Consider the following 15,222-nt stretch of genomic DNA (forward strand, 5'->3'; position numbering starts at 1 on the left):
CCGTTCAAGAGCAGCGTCCAGGGCAGTCACACCAGCAGCAATGGTAGCATTTTTATCTTCACAGTTAGTATACGATGATAAAAGGGAAACATCCACAGTCTGTGTGCCGATGGGGCAGGTCGCCAACGCGTGGTCACACCAAGGCCCTATTTGTTATTTTGATTTGTGGGAACCCACGCCCTTCTTGTGGTTCACATGTACCTTAGCCTTTGTGCCCTCTGTAGGGCGTTTAAAAGTCAGAGTCCTATAGGCTATACTAGACCCACTGGTAATATCCACAGGTAGGGCTTTCAAATCATCAGCAGGATATGGGGAAACCGGTGGCACCACATGAACAGTAGAAGGCAAGCAGGTTTGGAAAACACCATCCGAAGTGAGAGTACCTAGTGAGGAACATCTCTGCAGAGATAAGGGATCTAGGGAAAGTCGCCTCTCGGTTAATTCAATCTCATGACAAAGTAATGTTTCCGCCCTTCTGATAAAGGCGTCCAAAGTTCCCTTAACCCCCTTCCATTTACTCATGATGGAATCAGGAATATGCGCCACTGCTGGAACTAGGAGTTACGAGTCTCAAAGCAAACAGGCAAAAGGAAACACACTGCTGTACCTGGATGTAGGTAGATCCAGGATGGAGAATGGCTGGCCTGTTGTTAGAGGGGGGGCCAGCCTGGCCACCTTCAGGCTTCGCGTGTCCTGCGCTGCAGGAGCCCTCCTGTGTTTTTGAGCGCTTCCAGGCGCTGGCTGCTGACGTGGATGGCGCAAAGGAGCCTAGGACTTCGAGTCCTGGTCCTGCTCCCGCTCCTCGGACTCCTCAAAACTGGCAGACAATGATCGGGTGTCCTTCTCAGAAGCACTAACGGGGGAGGGTAGAAGAGGAGCTACTCCGTATCTTCACATTCTAATATAGTAACGATATTTTGGGGGCTCTAACAAACTGAAAAACGTATAAGCCTCCATCACCACTGTAGGATCTTCCTCAACGCAAACCTTTGGAGGATTCAATTCTATCTACACTGAACTGTCTCTCTTTAAGACCCAAATTAGTGTCACAGAGAAGTGTCTCACGGCCCTTGAAAAGAGGGTAGACTAAGTTACTGAATGGAATGGAGATAAATGTATGACAGTAACAAAGGAAGTTTCCCGAAATGGAATACCACTGTAGAAGAAATAATGTCCACTCATATGGACTTCCTGAAATGGAAGAGGCTGATGAAGTACTAGATTTCCTGACAACGTTCATTCCTATACTAATGGAAATTGACTTATCTCAACTTCTTGAATTTCCGAGGGCCCACAGATGGTGACCAAAGAAAAGCTCAACAAGCACCTCTCTGAAGCTGATTATAAAAGTGCCTCCTCCGTCATCAAGACACAATACATCATGGTCCTTACACACATAGGGACTCCACATTAATTTTTGCTGCTGATGTTTCCTACAACTCTAGTGCACACTAAAGAATATTCATTTCTATCCATTTTTTTCTCAAACAGAGAGGCATCAAATATGGTCTATTAGCTCCCTTAGTGATGATAGTAAAAGTGAATGGGAAAAAGTGAGAATTCTTTGACCCTCAAGAGTTGGAATCTTTCCTGGAGACACTTACATTGCCAAGTAATAACCCAACCATCCCTGAGTGGGGAAAATAACCTATCAACATAACTGCCGCAGGCTTCACTGGACCTCTTTAAGCAGAATCTTAATGCACTACAACTGACCCTTCACCAGTGACTCTCCTCAAGCTGGTATACCCTCCTGGGACAAAGATAAATTCAGATTGCCACCCAAGGCTTGATGTCTGACTTAATTCTGTCCCATTATATGAGGCTAGCATTCTCTCACAATGACGCTATTCATGGATCCTTCCACTTGTTTTTCAATTCTTGAAGACTGTTCACTCTGCTTGTTGGTTCCATACATTTTAGTTATTTATAGTGTGGCATACAGCCATCCATAGGATTTCTCACCCTTATAAAGTAGATTGAGGAATAGTATTATATGGTAGACATCTACTTGAATGTTCATAAAGAAAACACAACTCAGCCATTCTACAATTTGTATTTAGACGTTACTGATGATATGTGTATTTACTGCTGATTCTCATTTTCACAAACCATGTCAGAATCTTTGCTGAAGGCTATTATTGAAATCCATGATTTCAATGATGTCCACAATCAAGGACCTCTCACTCTGGTTGACAAGTGTCAGCAGTCTCACCTGCTTTGTCAAGAGGAAAATTATACTTGCTTATTTTAGGTCTAGGAAATCAGGCATAGTCCTACTACAAGAGACACAATGATCTATAATCGAAGCAGAAAAGGTACAACGAGAGATGGTAGGCAAAGTAGTTCTGGTGTCTAATACGTACATTTCAGATGCCGCCACTGGAATGGATTCCAGGAGCTGCAGGAAGAAAGGGGTCACTATTCTCATCCACAAGAACTTACCAGCAGGATATTAAAGACCTGGGTTGAACCAGTGGGATGCTATGATTTGTGAAAACTGCAAGCCACAAGCACATTCTCAGTATTGGCTCTGCATACGCCCATCTCGCTCTTCACTAGCTTGAACAGAACACTAACGGAACTTGGTCGCGGACCAATAGTGACTGGGGGAAACTGGAAGCTCACACCAGATCCAGTGCTTAATCGGGGCAGCAAGACGCTTGCAACATTACAAAGGAAGGTGTTCTTTATGATTTAGTGTGAGACCATTGGCTGTGGATCAGTGGCGAATTCTTCATCCCAAAGAATGAGATTATACTTTTTTATCTTGCACATAAGGCACATAATACAGAATAGACTGTTTTAGCACACTGGCCTCCACCCTACAGTTTCCACATGTTCTGTAGGAATTAGCTGTGTTTTGAATAATGACCGATCAATCTGTAGCTCGCCTTGGATCTCACGATCCCAATGGACAGAACATGGTGGGGGTGGATAGCCTACACTAAAAACACCTGAAGGAAACCAAACCCTGATAGATTACTTAAAGTATTATTACCTGGACCTTGATGCAGATTCTGCTACCTCCTCATAAATCATATGGGCCGCAAGAAAGCCTGGTGTACAAGAAAGAGCTGAAAAAGAAACAAGCTCTGGATTTGGAAATCCTCTCACTCCATATGCTTTATTGTTCTTATCTCATAGTGGAAAACCTACAAAGACTGACTAGTCAGAAATGTAAGTTGAAAACTCTATTTACACATCAGGCCAAGTAAGTCCTTTAATGACTGAAACAGTGTTGTTACAAGCAAGGGAAAGCAGCCTGTGAACTCCTTGTGCTAAAGTTGAAAGATCAGGAGACTAAATCAACAATTCCTGTGATTGACGATAACCATGCCATTCTACTTACCCACTCCCGTCGATTACCTATTTGCTCATTTCTACTCATTTCTACTCTTTAAATAGGTTTGAAACTCTCAATGTCAACCTCTCCAAAGAGTCATTACTGGATAATCTTCCTAGTGCACGCTTGGAATAAGAATGGAATTGGACACAGAAATCTAAGATGAGGAAATCACAGATGCGATAAAATTGATGCCTACTAACGAAGGACACGAGGGAGGATTCCTTCCTGGTGAAATACTATAAGATAACTGCCAAATATTCGGTGCTGCTTTTGGGGAAAAATTTCGAGAAACCCTGCATTTTGGAGTTCTACATGGAGTTTGTCTTTGTAATTTAGAGAATAAGTTGGAATATGGGATTTGTGAACGAAGCGCATGCATGTGATTTCGACTGAGTGTTCCACCACCCGCTAATGACGTTCTCTCTTGGCCTCTGAGACATGATCAAACTTACAACGGTTTCATGCTGCTAGGTTTTGTTTTCACTGTACGAAGGTAAGAAGGTAGGCTGGCAAACCCAGTTATACAATACTACAATAGCGAATAATGGTTAGAATGCAAGAGTCGATAACAGTGGGGTGATGCTCTGTAGGAAGGAACAGTAGAAGCAGTGGTACCTTTAATAGAGTGCAGGACAGAAAGGAAAATGAATTTACTACTGCATTCTCCTGTCCGTTCAAACTGAAACCATGATCAAGCAGAACTCCTGAGGACTTGACTTTACAGGCAGTTATTGGAGAGGCCCTATGCATGAAGTCCAATTGTTCAAGAGATTCAGGTTCTTTTCAAATTATAAGAAGTTATGTTTTATCAGCATAGAGCATTTTGAAGTTGTTGTCACAATCCCCTCATGTGCCCTCTCTGTCACAAACCCCTCCTGACCCTTCTGTGCAGTGGTTTAGTGTGTGAGGCTCAAGTTGCTTTACCACTCAATCAATCAATCAATCAAGCATTTGTATAGCGCGCTACTCACCCGGAGGGTCTCAAGGCGCTTGGGGGGGGGGGGGGGTCTGCTACTGCTCGAACAGCCAGGTCTTGAGTTGCTTCCTGAAGGAGAGGTGGTCTTGGGTCAGGCGGAGGTGGATGGGGAGGGAGTTCCACGTCTTGGCAGCCAGGTAGGAGAAGGATCTTCCTCCCGTTGTGGTTCTTCGGATGCGAGGAACGTCGGCGAGGGCGTGGTTGGTCGAACGTAGCTGGGTGGGAGCGTAGAAGGTCAGGCGGTCGTTGAGGTATCTGGGGCCTTGGTTGTGGAGAGCTTTGTGTGCGTGGGTGAGGAGTCTGAACGTGATTCTCTTGCTGACGGGGAGCCAGTGCAGGTCTCTTAGGTGTCCGGCGATGTGGCTGTGTTGGAGGATGTCCAGGATGAGTCGTGCTGAGGCATTCTGGATGCGCTGGAGTCTTTTCTGAAGTTTGGCTGTGGTTCCGGCATAGAGAGAGTTGCGGTAGTCCAGTCGGCTGGTGACGAGGACCTGGGTGACCATCTTCCTGGTTTCGGTGGGGATCCACCGGAAGATCTTGCGCAGCATGCGTAGGATGTTGAAGCATGACGAGGAGACGGCATTGACTTGTCTGGTCATCGAGAGGGAGGAGTCCAGGATGAAGCCCAGGTTGCGTGCGTGGTCCGTTGGTTTGGGTGCGCTGCCTAGGGCAGGGGGCCACCAGGAGTCGTCCCAGGCAGAGGGTGATGATCCCAGGATGAGGACTTCCGTCTTGTCTGAGTTCAGTTTCAGGCGGCTGTTCCTCATCCACTCGGCTACGTCCTTCATCCCTTCATGTAGGTTGGTTCTGGCGGTTGTGGGGTCGTTAGTGAGGGAGAGGATCAGCTGGGTGTCGTCGGCGTAGGAGATGATGTTGAGGTTGTGTTGGCGTGCGATGGCTGCGAGGGGGCTCATGTAGATGTTGAAGAGGGTGGGGCTGAGTGAAGATCCTTGTGGTACGCCGCAGATGACTTCGGTGGCCTCGGATCTGAACGGGGGGAGGCGGACTCTCTGGGTTCTTCCGGCGAGGAAGGAGATGATCCACTCCAGTGCCTTCTACTGGATTCCGACGTTGTTCAAGCGCTGCACTAGGGTGCGGTGGCAGACCCTGTCGAACTCTGCGGAGAGGTCCAGGAGGATGAGGGCCGCAGTTTCCCCGTTGTCGAGCAGGGCTCGGATGTCATCGGTGGTTGCGATGAGGGCGGTCTCGGTGCTGTGGTTGGCCCGGAAGCCGGACTGTGAGTGGTCGAAGGATCCATTTGTCTCGAGGAAGGCGGCCAGCTGTCTGTTGACGGTCTTCGCGATGACTTTGGCAGGAAATGGAAGGAGCGAGATGGGGCGGTAGTTTTTGAGGTCGGTGGGGTCCGCTGATGGTTTCTTCAGTAGTGCGCTGAGTTTGGCATGCTTCCAGCTCTCTGGGAAGGTGGCTGTGTCGAAGGAGGTGTTGATGATGTCCCGGAGGTGGGGTGCGATGGCGGAGTCTGCCTTGTTGAAGACGTGGTGAGGGCAGGGGTCGGTTAGTGATCCGGAGTGGATGGAGTTCATCGTGCGGATGGTGTCTTCGGTGTTGACCGGGGTCCTGGCTTGGATGGTGGTGCTGGGGGGCGTTGGTACGGTCGTAGGGTGCGTCGGCTGTGCGCTGAAACTGTTGTGTATGTCTGCGATCTTGCTGTGGAAGAACGAGGCGAGCAAGTTGCAGAGGTCTTGCAAGGGAGTGGTGTCGTTATTTCCGGCGTTGGGGTTCGAGAGCTCTTTTACGATGTTGAAGAGTTCCTTGCTGTTGTGGGCGTTGTTGTCCAGTCGTTCCTTGAATGCGGTTTTCTTGGTGGTGTGGATCAGCTGGTGGTGTTTCCGGGTGGCGTGCTTGAGGGTGGTCATGTTGTCTGTAGTCGGGTCTCTGCGCCAGGCTTTCTCGAGGGCCGGCAGTTCTTCTTGGAGCTCTTGAGTTCGTTGGTGAACCAGGATGCTTTCTTGTTGCCGGGTCTGACGGGGGGGGTCTTCAGAGGGGCGAGGTCGTCTGCGCAGTTGGTGATCCACCATGTGAGGTTGTTGGCGGCTTGGTTGGGGTTCGTTGAGCTGGCGGGAGGGTTCTGGCTCAGGGATGTGGTGAGTTGGTCGGTGGTGATCTTGTTCCAGCTTCTGCGGGGAGCCTGTTGCGGGTGGTGGTGAGTGGTGGTCCTACTATGGCGCTTTATGACAGGTAACTATGGACTAATGTTCCCCCAACACTCTCATGACTGATGCTCCCTCAGCACCCTCATGGCTGATGCTCCCTCAGCACCCTCATAGCGGTTGCTCCCTTAGCACCCTCAGGACTGATGCTCCCCCAGCACCCTCATGACTGATGTTCCCCCAGCTCATTCATGACTGATGCCCCCAGCTCTTTTATGACTGATGCTCCCCAGCACACCCATTACTGATGCTCCCCCAGCACTCTCATGACTGATGCTCCTCCAGCACCCTCAGGACAGATGTTACCCCAGCACTCTCATGACTGATGCTTCCCCTGCACCTGTGATTCCATTATGCTTGAGTCCCTGCAAGCTTCCTCCAGAATCCCATCAGCCAACGGCAAGCCATGATCCTGCTGTTACCGAGACCTTGGTGTGGTTTTCCATTGAGCCACTGCCAGCTTCCCCCAGAATCCAGTGAACCAATAGAATGCCTTACACCTGCTATTGCTGGGGCATTGGTGTTGCTTTCCATTATGCACGTTCGAGCAAAAATTATACATTTGTTTCCTGTCATTGGCTCCAATCGTCAAGTTGTACCTACCCTTCCTGTAAGGTCAAAGGGAGTGTACTAACACATGTTTTCTCCATGGGTTTGAGAACCTTCCAGAAGGTCATGTGTCCCACATGCCACACGTGATCTAGTAACATCCATTGAGCCTGTGAGAGGATATATAAACCCCACCGCAACACGAGTCAAGGCTTGGCCTAGCTCTCTGTTGAACAAGCTTCATCCTTCCCACTCACCTGAAGAATCCAGCCGAAACTGAGAAGCGCTCCAGGGCCCTTCAAGTCCAAGTAAACAGGTAGTTCCCGTGACTCCAGCTCCCTCAATGTCTTCCCCATCCCTCCCTCCTGTACATCTACCACGGACCACTGCAACTCCCTGAGTCAACACCTCAAGATATTCTTCGAACTTTAGTCAAGTGAAAGAACTAGTCTAAGTACTTGATAACAGGTTAGTGCACACTAATCCTCCTATAGTAGTAGCTGGACAGAGTATCAGTGTCTTCAAAGACTATAGACTTTTCCTCCATGCCCTCCTGTGATGTCCTGCAGCGCTTCTTCTGTGTTTACACTCCAGACCCTTCCTGAGTTTGGCATGCTTCCAGCTCTCTGGGAAGGTGGCTGTGTCGAAGGAGGTGTTGATGATGTCCCGGAGGTGGGGTGCGATGGCGGAGTCTGCCTTGTTGAAGACGTGGTGAGGTCAGGGGTCGGTTGGTGATCCGGAGTGGATGGAGTTCATCGTGCGGATGGTGTCTTCGGTGTTGACCGGGGTCCTGGCTTGGATGGTGGTGCTGGGGGGCGTTGGTACGGTCGTAGGGTGCGTCGGCTGTGCGCTGAAACTGTTGTGTATGTCTGCGATCTTGCTGTGGAAGAACGAGGCGAGCAAGTTGCAGAGGTCTTGCAAGGGAGTGGTGTCGTTATTTCCGGCGTTGGGGTTCGAGAGCTCTTTTACGATGTTGAAGAGTTCCTTGCTGTTGTGGGCGTTGTTGTCCAGTCGTTCCTTGAATGCGGTTTTCTTGGTGGTGTGGATCAGCTGGTGGTGTTTCCGGGTGGCGTGCTTGAGGGTGGTCATGTTGTCTGTAGTCGGGTCTCTGCGCCAGGCTTTCTCGAGGGCCGGCAGTTCTTCTTGGAGCTCTTGAGTTCGTTGGTGAACCAGGATGCTTTCTTGTTGCCGGGTCTGACGGGGGGGGGTCTTCAGAGGGGCGAGGTCGTCTGCGCAGTTGGTGATCCACCATGTGAGGTTGTTGGCGGCTTGGTTGGGGTTCGTTGAGCTGGCGGGAGGGTTCTGGCTCAGGGATGTGGTGAGTTGGTCGGTGGTGATCTTGTTCCAGCTTCTGCGGGGAGCCTGTTGCGGGTGGTGGTGAGTGGTGGTCCTACTATGGCGCTTTATGACAGGTAACTATGGACTAATGTTCCCCCAACACTCTCATGACTGATGCTCCCTCAGCACCCTCATGGCTGATGCTCCCTCAGCACCCTCATAGCGGTTGCTCCCTTAGCACCCTCAGGACTGATGCTCCCCCAGCACCCTCATGACTGATGTTCCCCCAGCTCATTCATGACTGATGCCCCCAGCTCTTTTATGACTGATGCTCCCCAGCACACCCATTACTGATGCTCCCCCAGCACTCTCATGACTGATGCTCCTCCAGCACCCTCAGGACAGATGTTACCCCAGCACTCTCATGACTGATGCTTCCCCTGCACCTGTGATTCCATTATGCTTGAGTCCCTGCAAGCTTCCTCCAGAATCCCATCAGCCAACGGCAAGCCTTGATCCTGCTGTTACCGAGACCTTGGTGTGGTTTTCCATTGAGCCACTGCCAGCTTCCCCCAGAATCCAGTGAACCAATAGAATGCCTTACACCTGCTATTGCTGGGGCATTGGTGTTGCTTTCCATTATGCACGTTCGAGCAAAAATGATACATTTGTTTCCTGTCATTGGCTCCAATCGTCAAGTTGTACCTACCCTTCCTGTAAGGTCAAAGGGAGTGTACTAACACATGTTTTCTCCATGGGTTTGAGAACCTTCCAGAAGGTCATGTGTCCCACATGCCACACGTGATCTAGTAACATCCATTGAGCCTGTGAGAGGATATATAAACCCCACCGCAACACGAGTCAAGGCTTGGCCTAGCTCTCTGTTGAACAAGCTTCATCCTTCCCACTCACCTGAAGAATCCAGCCGAAACTGAGAAGCGCTCCAGGGCCCTTCAAGTCCAAGTAAACAGGTAGTTCCCGTGACTCCAGCTCCCTCAATGTCTTCCCCATCCCTCCCTCCTGTACATCTACCACGGACCACTGCAACTCCCTGAGTCAACACCTCAAGATATTCTTCGAACTTTAGTCAAGTGAAAGAACTAGTCTAAGTACTTGATAACAGGTTAGTGCACACTAATCCTCCTATAGTAGTAGCTGGACAGAGTATCAGTGTCTTCAAAGACTATAGACTTTTCCTCCATGCCCTCCTGTGATGTCCTGCAGCGCTTCTTCTGTGTTTACACTCCAGACCCTTCCTGTAAACTTGGCGCTTGAACTGTTTGCACAAGAACTAAAGACTTTAGCTCTGTGTGTCTCTGATGAACAGTAGTCCTAAAAGAAAGCACTTCAGAGTCTTTGATTTATATATGAACCTAGAACTCCAACCTGTGTTACTAATTTATCCATTGAAGTGCAAATAACTCCAACCTGTGTCCTGAGTTTATCCCTGAGAGTGCAAGTAACTACAACCTGTGTTCTGAGTTTACCCCTGTGAGTGCAAGTAACTCCAACCTGTGTTCTGAGTTTACCCCTGTGAGTGCAAGTAACTACAACCTGTGTTCTGAGTTTACCCCTGTGAGTGCAAGTAACTCCAACCTGTGTTCTGAGTTTACCCCTGGGAGTGTAAGTAACTCCAATATAGGTTCCGTGTTTAACCCTGGGAGTGTCACACTCCAATCTGAATTTTTGGTATTCTGCTCCCATGCCATGCTGCTGATGACACTTTTAAGTGTATGTCACTGAAGTCATTGTATGATCATTGTATACAGAGGCCTGTTAGTGTACTGATGGCAACTGCCTCCTCTTGTTATTTTCAGTATATTGTGTCATAGCAAAACCAGAGATTCTCGTCCAGTGTGTATCTACCTCGCAGACACAGAAGATCTCAGGAGCTGCAAATCCTTTTACACAGTGTCGCACAGCAGCCGAGTAGATACGGTACCGCAAGTCTCTCTTTTCTTTTTTTCCCCCAACTACCTTTCCCCCAGGGGACAGTGTGTGATCTAAGGTTTCAGTTCCTTGACCTGCACTGTCCTCGGAGGGATAGGAGGTCCAGCATCATCTCCAGAGTCGTCGCCATGGTTGGGACCAGGTGAGTGCATGACAGCAGTGACCCATCCATTGATGAATGGCTGACCGTCAGTCCTTAAACATCAGTGCTGGCCTAGAAGCGTGCACATCCTGCTTTGTGATATCCACGGTATCCTCCACAGAGAACTGAGCCCTGCATCCAAATTACCTAATCAGGTCAGAAAGAGGTCAGACATAGATGTTAAACAGCAAGGGTGATAGTGAAACAATGCCCCCTCCTGGGAAAGGTTGGTAATCATTGGAAGGGCAATGATCTGTGAAGAGATTAATCAGGCCTTTTTGTGTCGCACCTATGGTGAAATGCTAGACCGTTTTGGTTACATATTAAGCCACCTTGTTGATATGTGATGAACCTCTAGGAATCTAACAAGAACAAGCCTACAGACATATCCAGGGTATGGCTCAACACATTTTCCCAGTAGTGTTTTGAGAGAGAAATATGCTAAGCTGCTGCTGTGTCACTTTTCATTGTATATGATGGTAATTTACAACTCAGGTTCACATGCTGTATTTTGTGGTTGTGTGTACATGTATACATGTGCACTAAATGTGCATGTGTTGTTCCTGTTCTCTGTGTAAAGTGCTGATGCTGTTAGTGTAATTTGCTTTGTACCTGTTTGTTGTGTTAGGCAAGCTTGCATTGCTCTGGACTATGATGTACACACACGCTCAAGAGTGTGTGTGCATCTATATGTGAGTGTCCTCGTATACTGCTTTTGCTGTTTTCTGTGTATCGTGAGAAGCTTGCATTACTGCTTCTCACTATGGCCCAGATTTATAAACATTTTGGGTTGCGTTACTTAATGCAAAACTGATGCAAAGTGTAGTGGTGGTATTTACAATCCAATGCAAATCACGATTTGCGTTGGACTGTAACCAAAAGTAATGCAAAGCTGCACAATGTGATGCATTCAATGGAAGGCAGCACATTGTGTCGATGAGAAGGCCCATAGTTGGTGCATGGGCGTTCCTAGGCAAGCACACATGGGTTTTGAAGCAAATCCTCATCTACAAAGAATTGGAGACAGGGATTTGCACCAAACTCCAGCGCCTCCTTAAACCAGGTGTGAAGAAGAGAAATGTTTTCGTTTATCTTCGCTGTGCCCTCTTTGCGTGTGTACTGCATGGTACAGCACACATACAAAGTGGAAATATTCTTAAAACATGGCTTTTGTACTGCGAGGCAGCCCTTCCTGTACAAAAACTATGCTTAATAAAAAGCAGAAACCCTTGTACTGTGGCGCAAGTGTGTCTGCATTGGCGCAATGCAACCAAATGTGCCCCAGCTCAAGGACAGAGCAGAACAGCACCACATTTTAGTGGATTTGTTGCCTTTCAGCAATCGCCCATTTACACAAGGCAGCGCAGCAACTTTACTTGCTGCACTGCGTGATTTTTTTAGTAAATGTGGTCTAAACACCGTTTGGCTGTGAATCTTGATCTGCTAGCGCTGCCACCTGAACTTTGTAATAAGTATGATTGTATTTCCACCGCACTCTGAGGGGCCGATTCACAGAACTAATTTAAGACAAAATTATAATCGTACTACTTTTGGTATTCACAGAAGGCATTTAGTAGTCTTAAATTAGGATTTTGTCTCAAATTAGGATTTTGTTTTAAATTACGATTTTGTCTTAAATTACGATTTTGTCTTAAATTAAACTTAAGTTTAACTTAAATTTGTTTTAAGATAAAATCCTAATTTAAGACAAAATCCTAATTTAAGACTATTACATGCCTTCTGTGAATACCAAAAGTAGTACGTTTATGATTCTGTCTTAAATAAATTCTGTGAATCGGCCCCTGGGTGTGTGAGGAACTGGATTCATGATTGCTTCAACTTATTCTGTGTGAAGGCACTTTACACTGCTCACAACTGTCCCGTTCTTTTTCATGGTGTAAGGAAAGCTTGCAGACAGCAGCCCATATTTTCCTTCCGGGTTTTCCAGGAAATAAATGCCTTATTTGCCAAAACCACCGCACATTCTACAGCTTTTTATTTGTCGATAATCTATTTACTAGCATTCCCAGTACGCGCGTGTTAATGAGATTAGCGATTAAAGGGATTGTTAGGGTCTGGGGCCTCCTTCTGACTGAGAGGGCCGCGGACAGACACTTGAAGAAGGGAAGTCGGTGTCCCACTCCCAGGGGTTCTTGTACAAACTCTGCACAGGTGAAGAGCAGACATGGAGAAATCCCGGCTCAGGTGGGGCAGCCCACTGCAGTTCTTCTTCGCCTGCATCTCTTACGCCGTGGGGCTGGGCAATGTGTGGCGGTTCCCGTACTTGTGTCAGATGTACGGGGGAGGTAGGTGCGACCCGGCTGTATTTCAGTAGGATCTGCTACTCAGTGGCGTAGCCAATGTCTTGTGGCTTCTAGTACAATAAAGGAAATGGGCCTCCGAAAGTTAAATATCGTAATAGCCAGTGTTCAGAGGGCCCCTCTGATATCTCTACCCGGTGTCGCTGCACCTGCTGCTCAATGGAAGCGACGACCCTGGTGCTACTTTTCTGCCTTGTTGGCATGGGCCCTGGGTCCGAGGCCACACTGGAAGGAAAGCCACTTTTTGAAAACATTTGGAAATGTCCTCATAACTTGCTGTCAGCAAAGTTTTATTCCAATGTACGCTTTCCCCACTTACGTCATCCTGATTTAACTATTATTATCTGAGCGTGTTTTCATTTCCCAGATTTGTCCTTTAAACACATTTTCCTCCCGGATGACTTTTATTATTGTTCAGTCAGGAACGTGTCAAATGTAGCCCTAAACAGGTGTCCATAAAGGTCCAACCAGACATGATATATTCGTTTAATGCCTTTAGAGCTAGCAACGAAAGTCAAATGAGAAAACTCTGTTGAAATTCATGGTTACAAACTGAAATGGAACTACTGCTTTCTGATGATTTAAAGTTGTGGGCATTCATCTATTCATTTCACAAATTGAGGTGATGGCACTAAATTAAATAAGAAAAACGTGTAAATATACGGGGACGTGGTAACCAGTAGGTGCAGTGACACCAGGGTCCAGAGGCATGAGGTGCCCACTGAACCCCGAATATTGCTATATCTAATTATCAAACAGCGGTCATTAAGCCTATTTTTCATTCTTGTGCTAGGACACACGTCACCCTATGCCACTGGAAACATACATTTACGAGAATGTTGTTACTTCCAGTTTGATAGTTTTATCAGGTTTAGACCTTTCCTTCTTAAAGAATCTGTGTGAATTCGACATTCGTATAAACATTTTATCAGCTATTCTGTTGTCAGCTGTATTGCATACAATTCTGTTCTGTACCCCGCATAACAGTGCATCGCATAGTATCATTTGTATAGTGCTTTACAGCCTTTTATTGAGCTCTGAAGCGCTTTATCTGACAGACAGTATGTTACGCCGTTGGGGTGGCATGGTTGGCTGTGTTGTATTTGCTGTAATCCCACGTGTGAAGTGTTTTGGTGCGGTGGATGAGTGCAGAGACGTTTTAATGCATGGGCAATGTGGGCCCTGGCCCAGGGCCCCAGCATTCCAGGGGCCCCCATAATAGAGCCAGATCTGTTCTGCAGAGAGTCATACCCTGATGACCTTGAATAATTATTCCACAAATTGTTTTAAATACTGTCTGTATTTAATTTATTTTCAATGTGGTTGATGGGTGGCAGTATATTCCAAACATTTTGCAGAGAAATGTTGTGCTTTGTTTCATGCAACATCCATATAAAAAAGTTTCCTTTAGAGAAAAACAGGACCTCACATAGGAGAAATGGAAGGGGTCACAGAGATTATTGCTCTAGTGAGCTACTGCTGTATTACAATATTGAAAATACACTTCATTAGTCACTATCCTTGAATATTAGATGTAAACACATTTGGAATTTGGACCAATGTACCTGTGTACTCTCAGTGACTTGGCCAGAGAAGGCATGAAAGAGCTGAAATTGGATCATAATCATAAATCTGTTCCGGACAGGGGCCCCCTACATATGTTTCTCCCAGAGACCCCAAAATCCTTAAGATGTCCCTGCATGAGTGACCAGAGAGGTGCTCTAACCTTCTCAGGGGGTGCAGTGCATAGAAGTGTGATCTGTTAATCCGAACAACCATTGTAGTAAGGTCCGTTGCCCGCAGTAATGATCACACTAAACTCCTATGAACTTAATCTACCGCATAGAAACTGGTGTAAGTGCATGCAGTGGTTTTCTTGAGACCACACACCTAATCACAGTAACCACTGGATTAACCATTAACCTTGGTTTATGTAGTAGCATTTAAAAAGCTTTACTGCCTCATCAGGGATAATAAACGCTATATAATTGTAATTACCATGCAATATAATATACCTGGATTGTCTGTGTTATATGTAGTGCAGTTTGGGGGCGGCCAGGCAAATTTTCAATGGCAGCTACTCAGCACTAATCTTGTACTTTCATGTGAGTATTTTTCAGGTCATTTTGGGGGCGTGACTTTGCCCTAATGTAGGGAGCGCATAGTGCTTATTAGACGTGGGAAGCATAACAGGCAGCATCGAGAGGAGCACATATAAGAACAATACTGCAAGTTAAAAGCCGTTAAAAAAAAAAGTAGGTCTTTGTTACAACAGTTGTTGAAGAAATGTGAAAAAAAACCAGCAACACAAAATGCCCCAAAATATAACAAACACAACGAAAGGTTATTTTGAGAAATTGGGTTATTGGCTGAGGGGGGTGAAACCCTACTCAGTCAACAGCCACAATCATTGTCAGGGTGAACCACAAAAGTAACTAAATTAACCTGTTCTTAACCCTCTGGCAGCCTGGCACAAAAGCAGTCAG

General features: G+C 47.0%; 1 protein-coding gene across 3 annotated transcripts in view; it reads left to right on the forward strand.

Moving 5' to 3' along the window:
* Window positions 1-15,222, forward strand: part of SLC6A20 (solute carrier family 6 member 20) — a 436,355-nt gene that overhangs the window by 43,807 nt on the left and 377,326 nt on the right. The window contains exon 1 of one of the 3 annotated variants that reach the window (XM_078688163.1): window positions 12,601-12,721. The exons of the other annotated variants lie outside the window; for them this stretch is intronic. Within the exon in view, the coding sequence (XP_078544289.1) occupies window positions 12,601-12,721 (121 nt within the window). Of the gene's footprint in view, window positions 1-12,600; window positions 12,722-15,222 lie in introns of those variants that run through there. 3 annotated transcript variants of the gene reach the window in all.

Source organism: Lissotriton helveticus, chromosome 4_1, assembly GCF_964261635.1.
Source record: "Lissotriton helveticus chromosome 4_1, aLisHel1.1, whole genome shotgun sequence".
Lineage (NCBI taxonomy): Eukaryota > Metazoa > Chordata > Amphibia > Caudata > Salamandridae > Lissotriton > Lissotriton helveticus.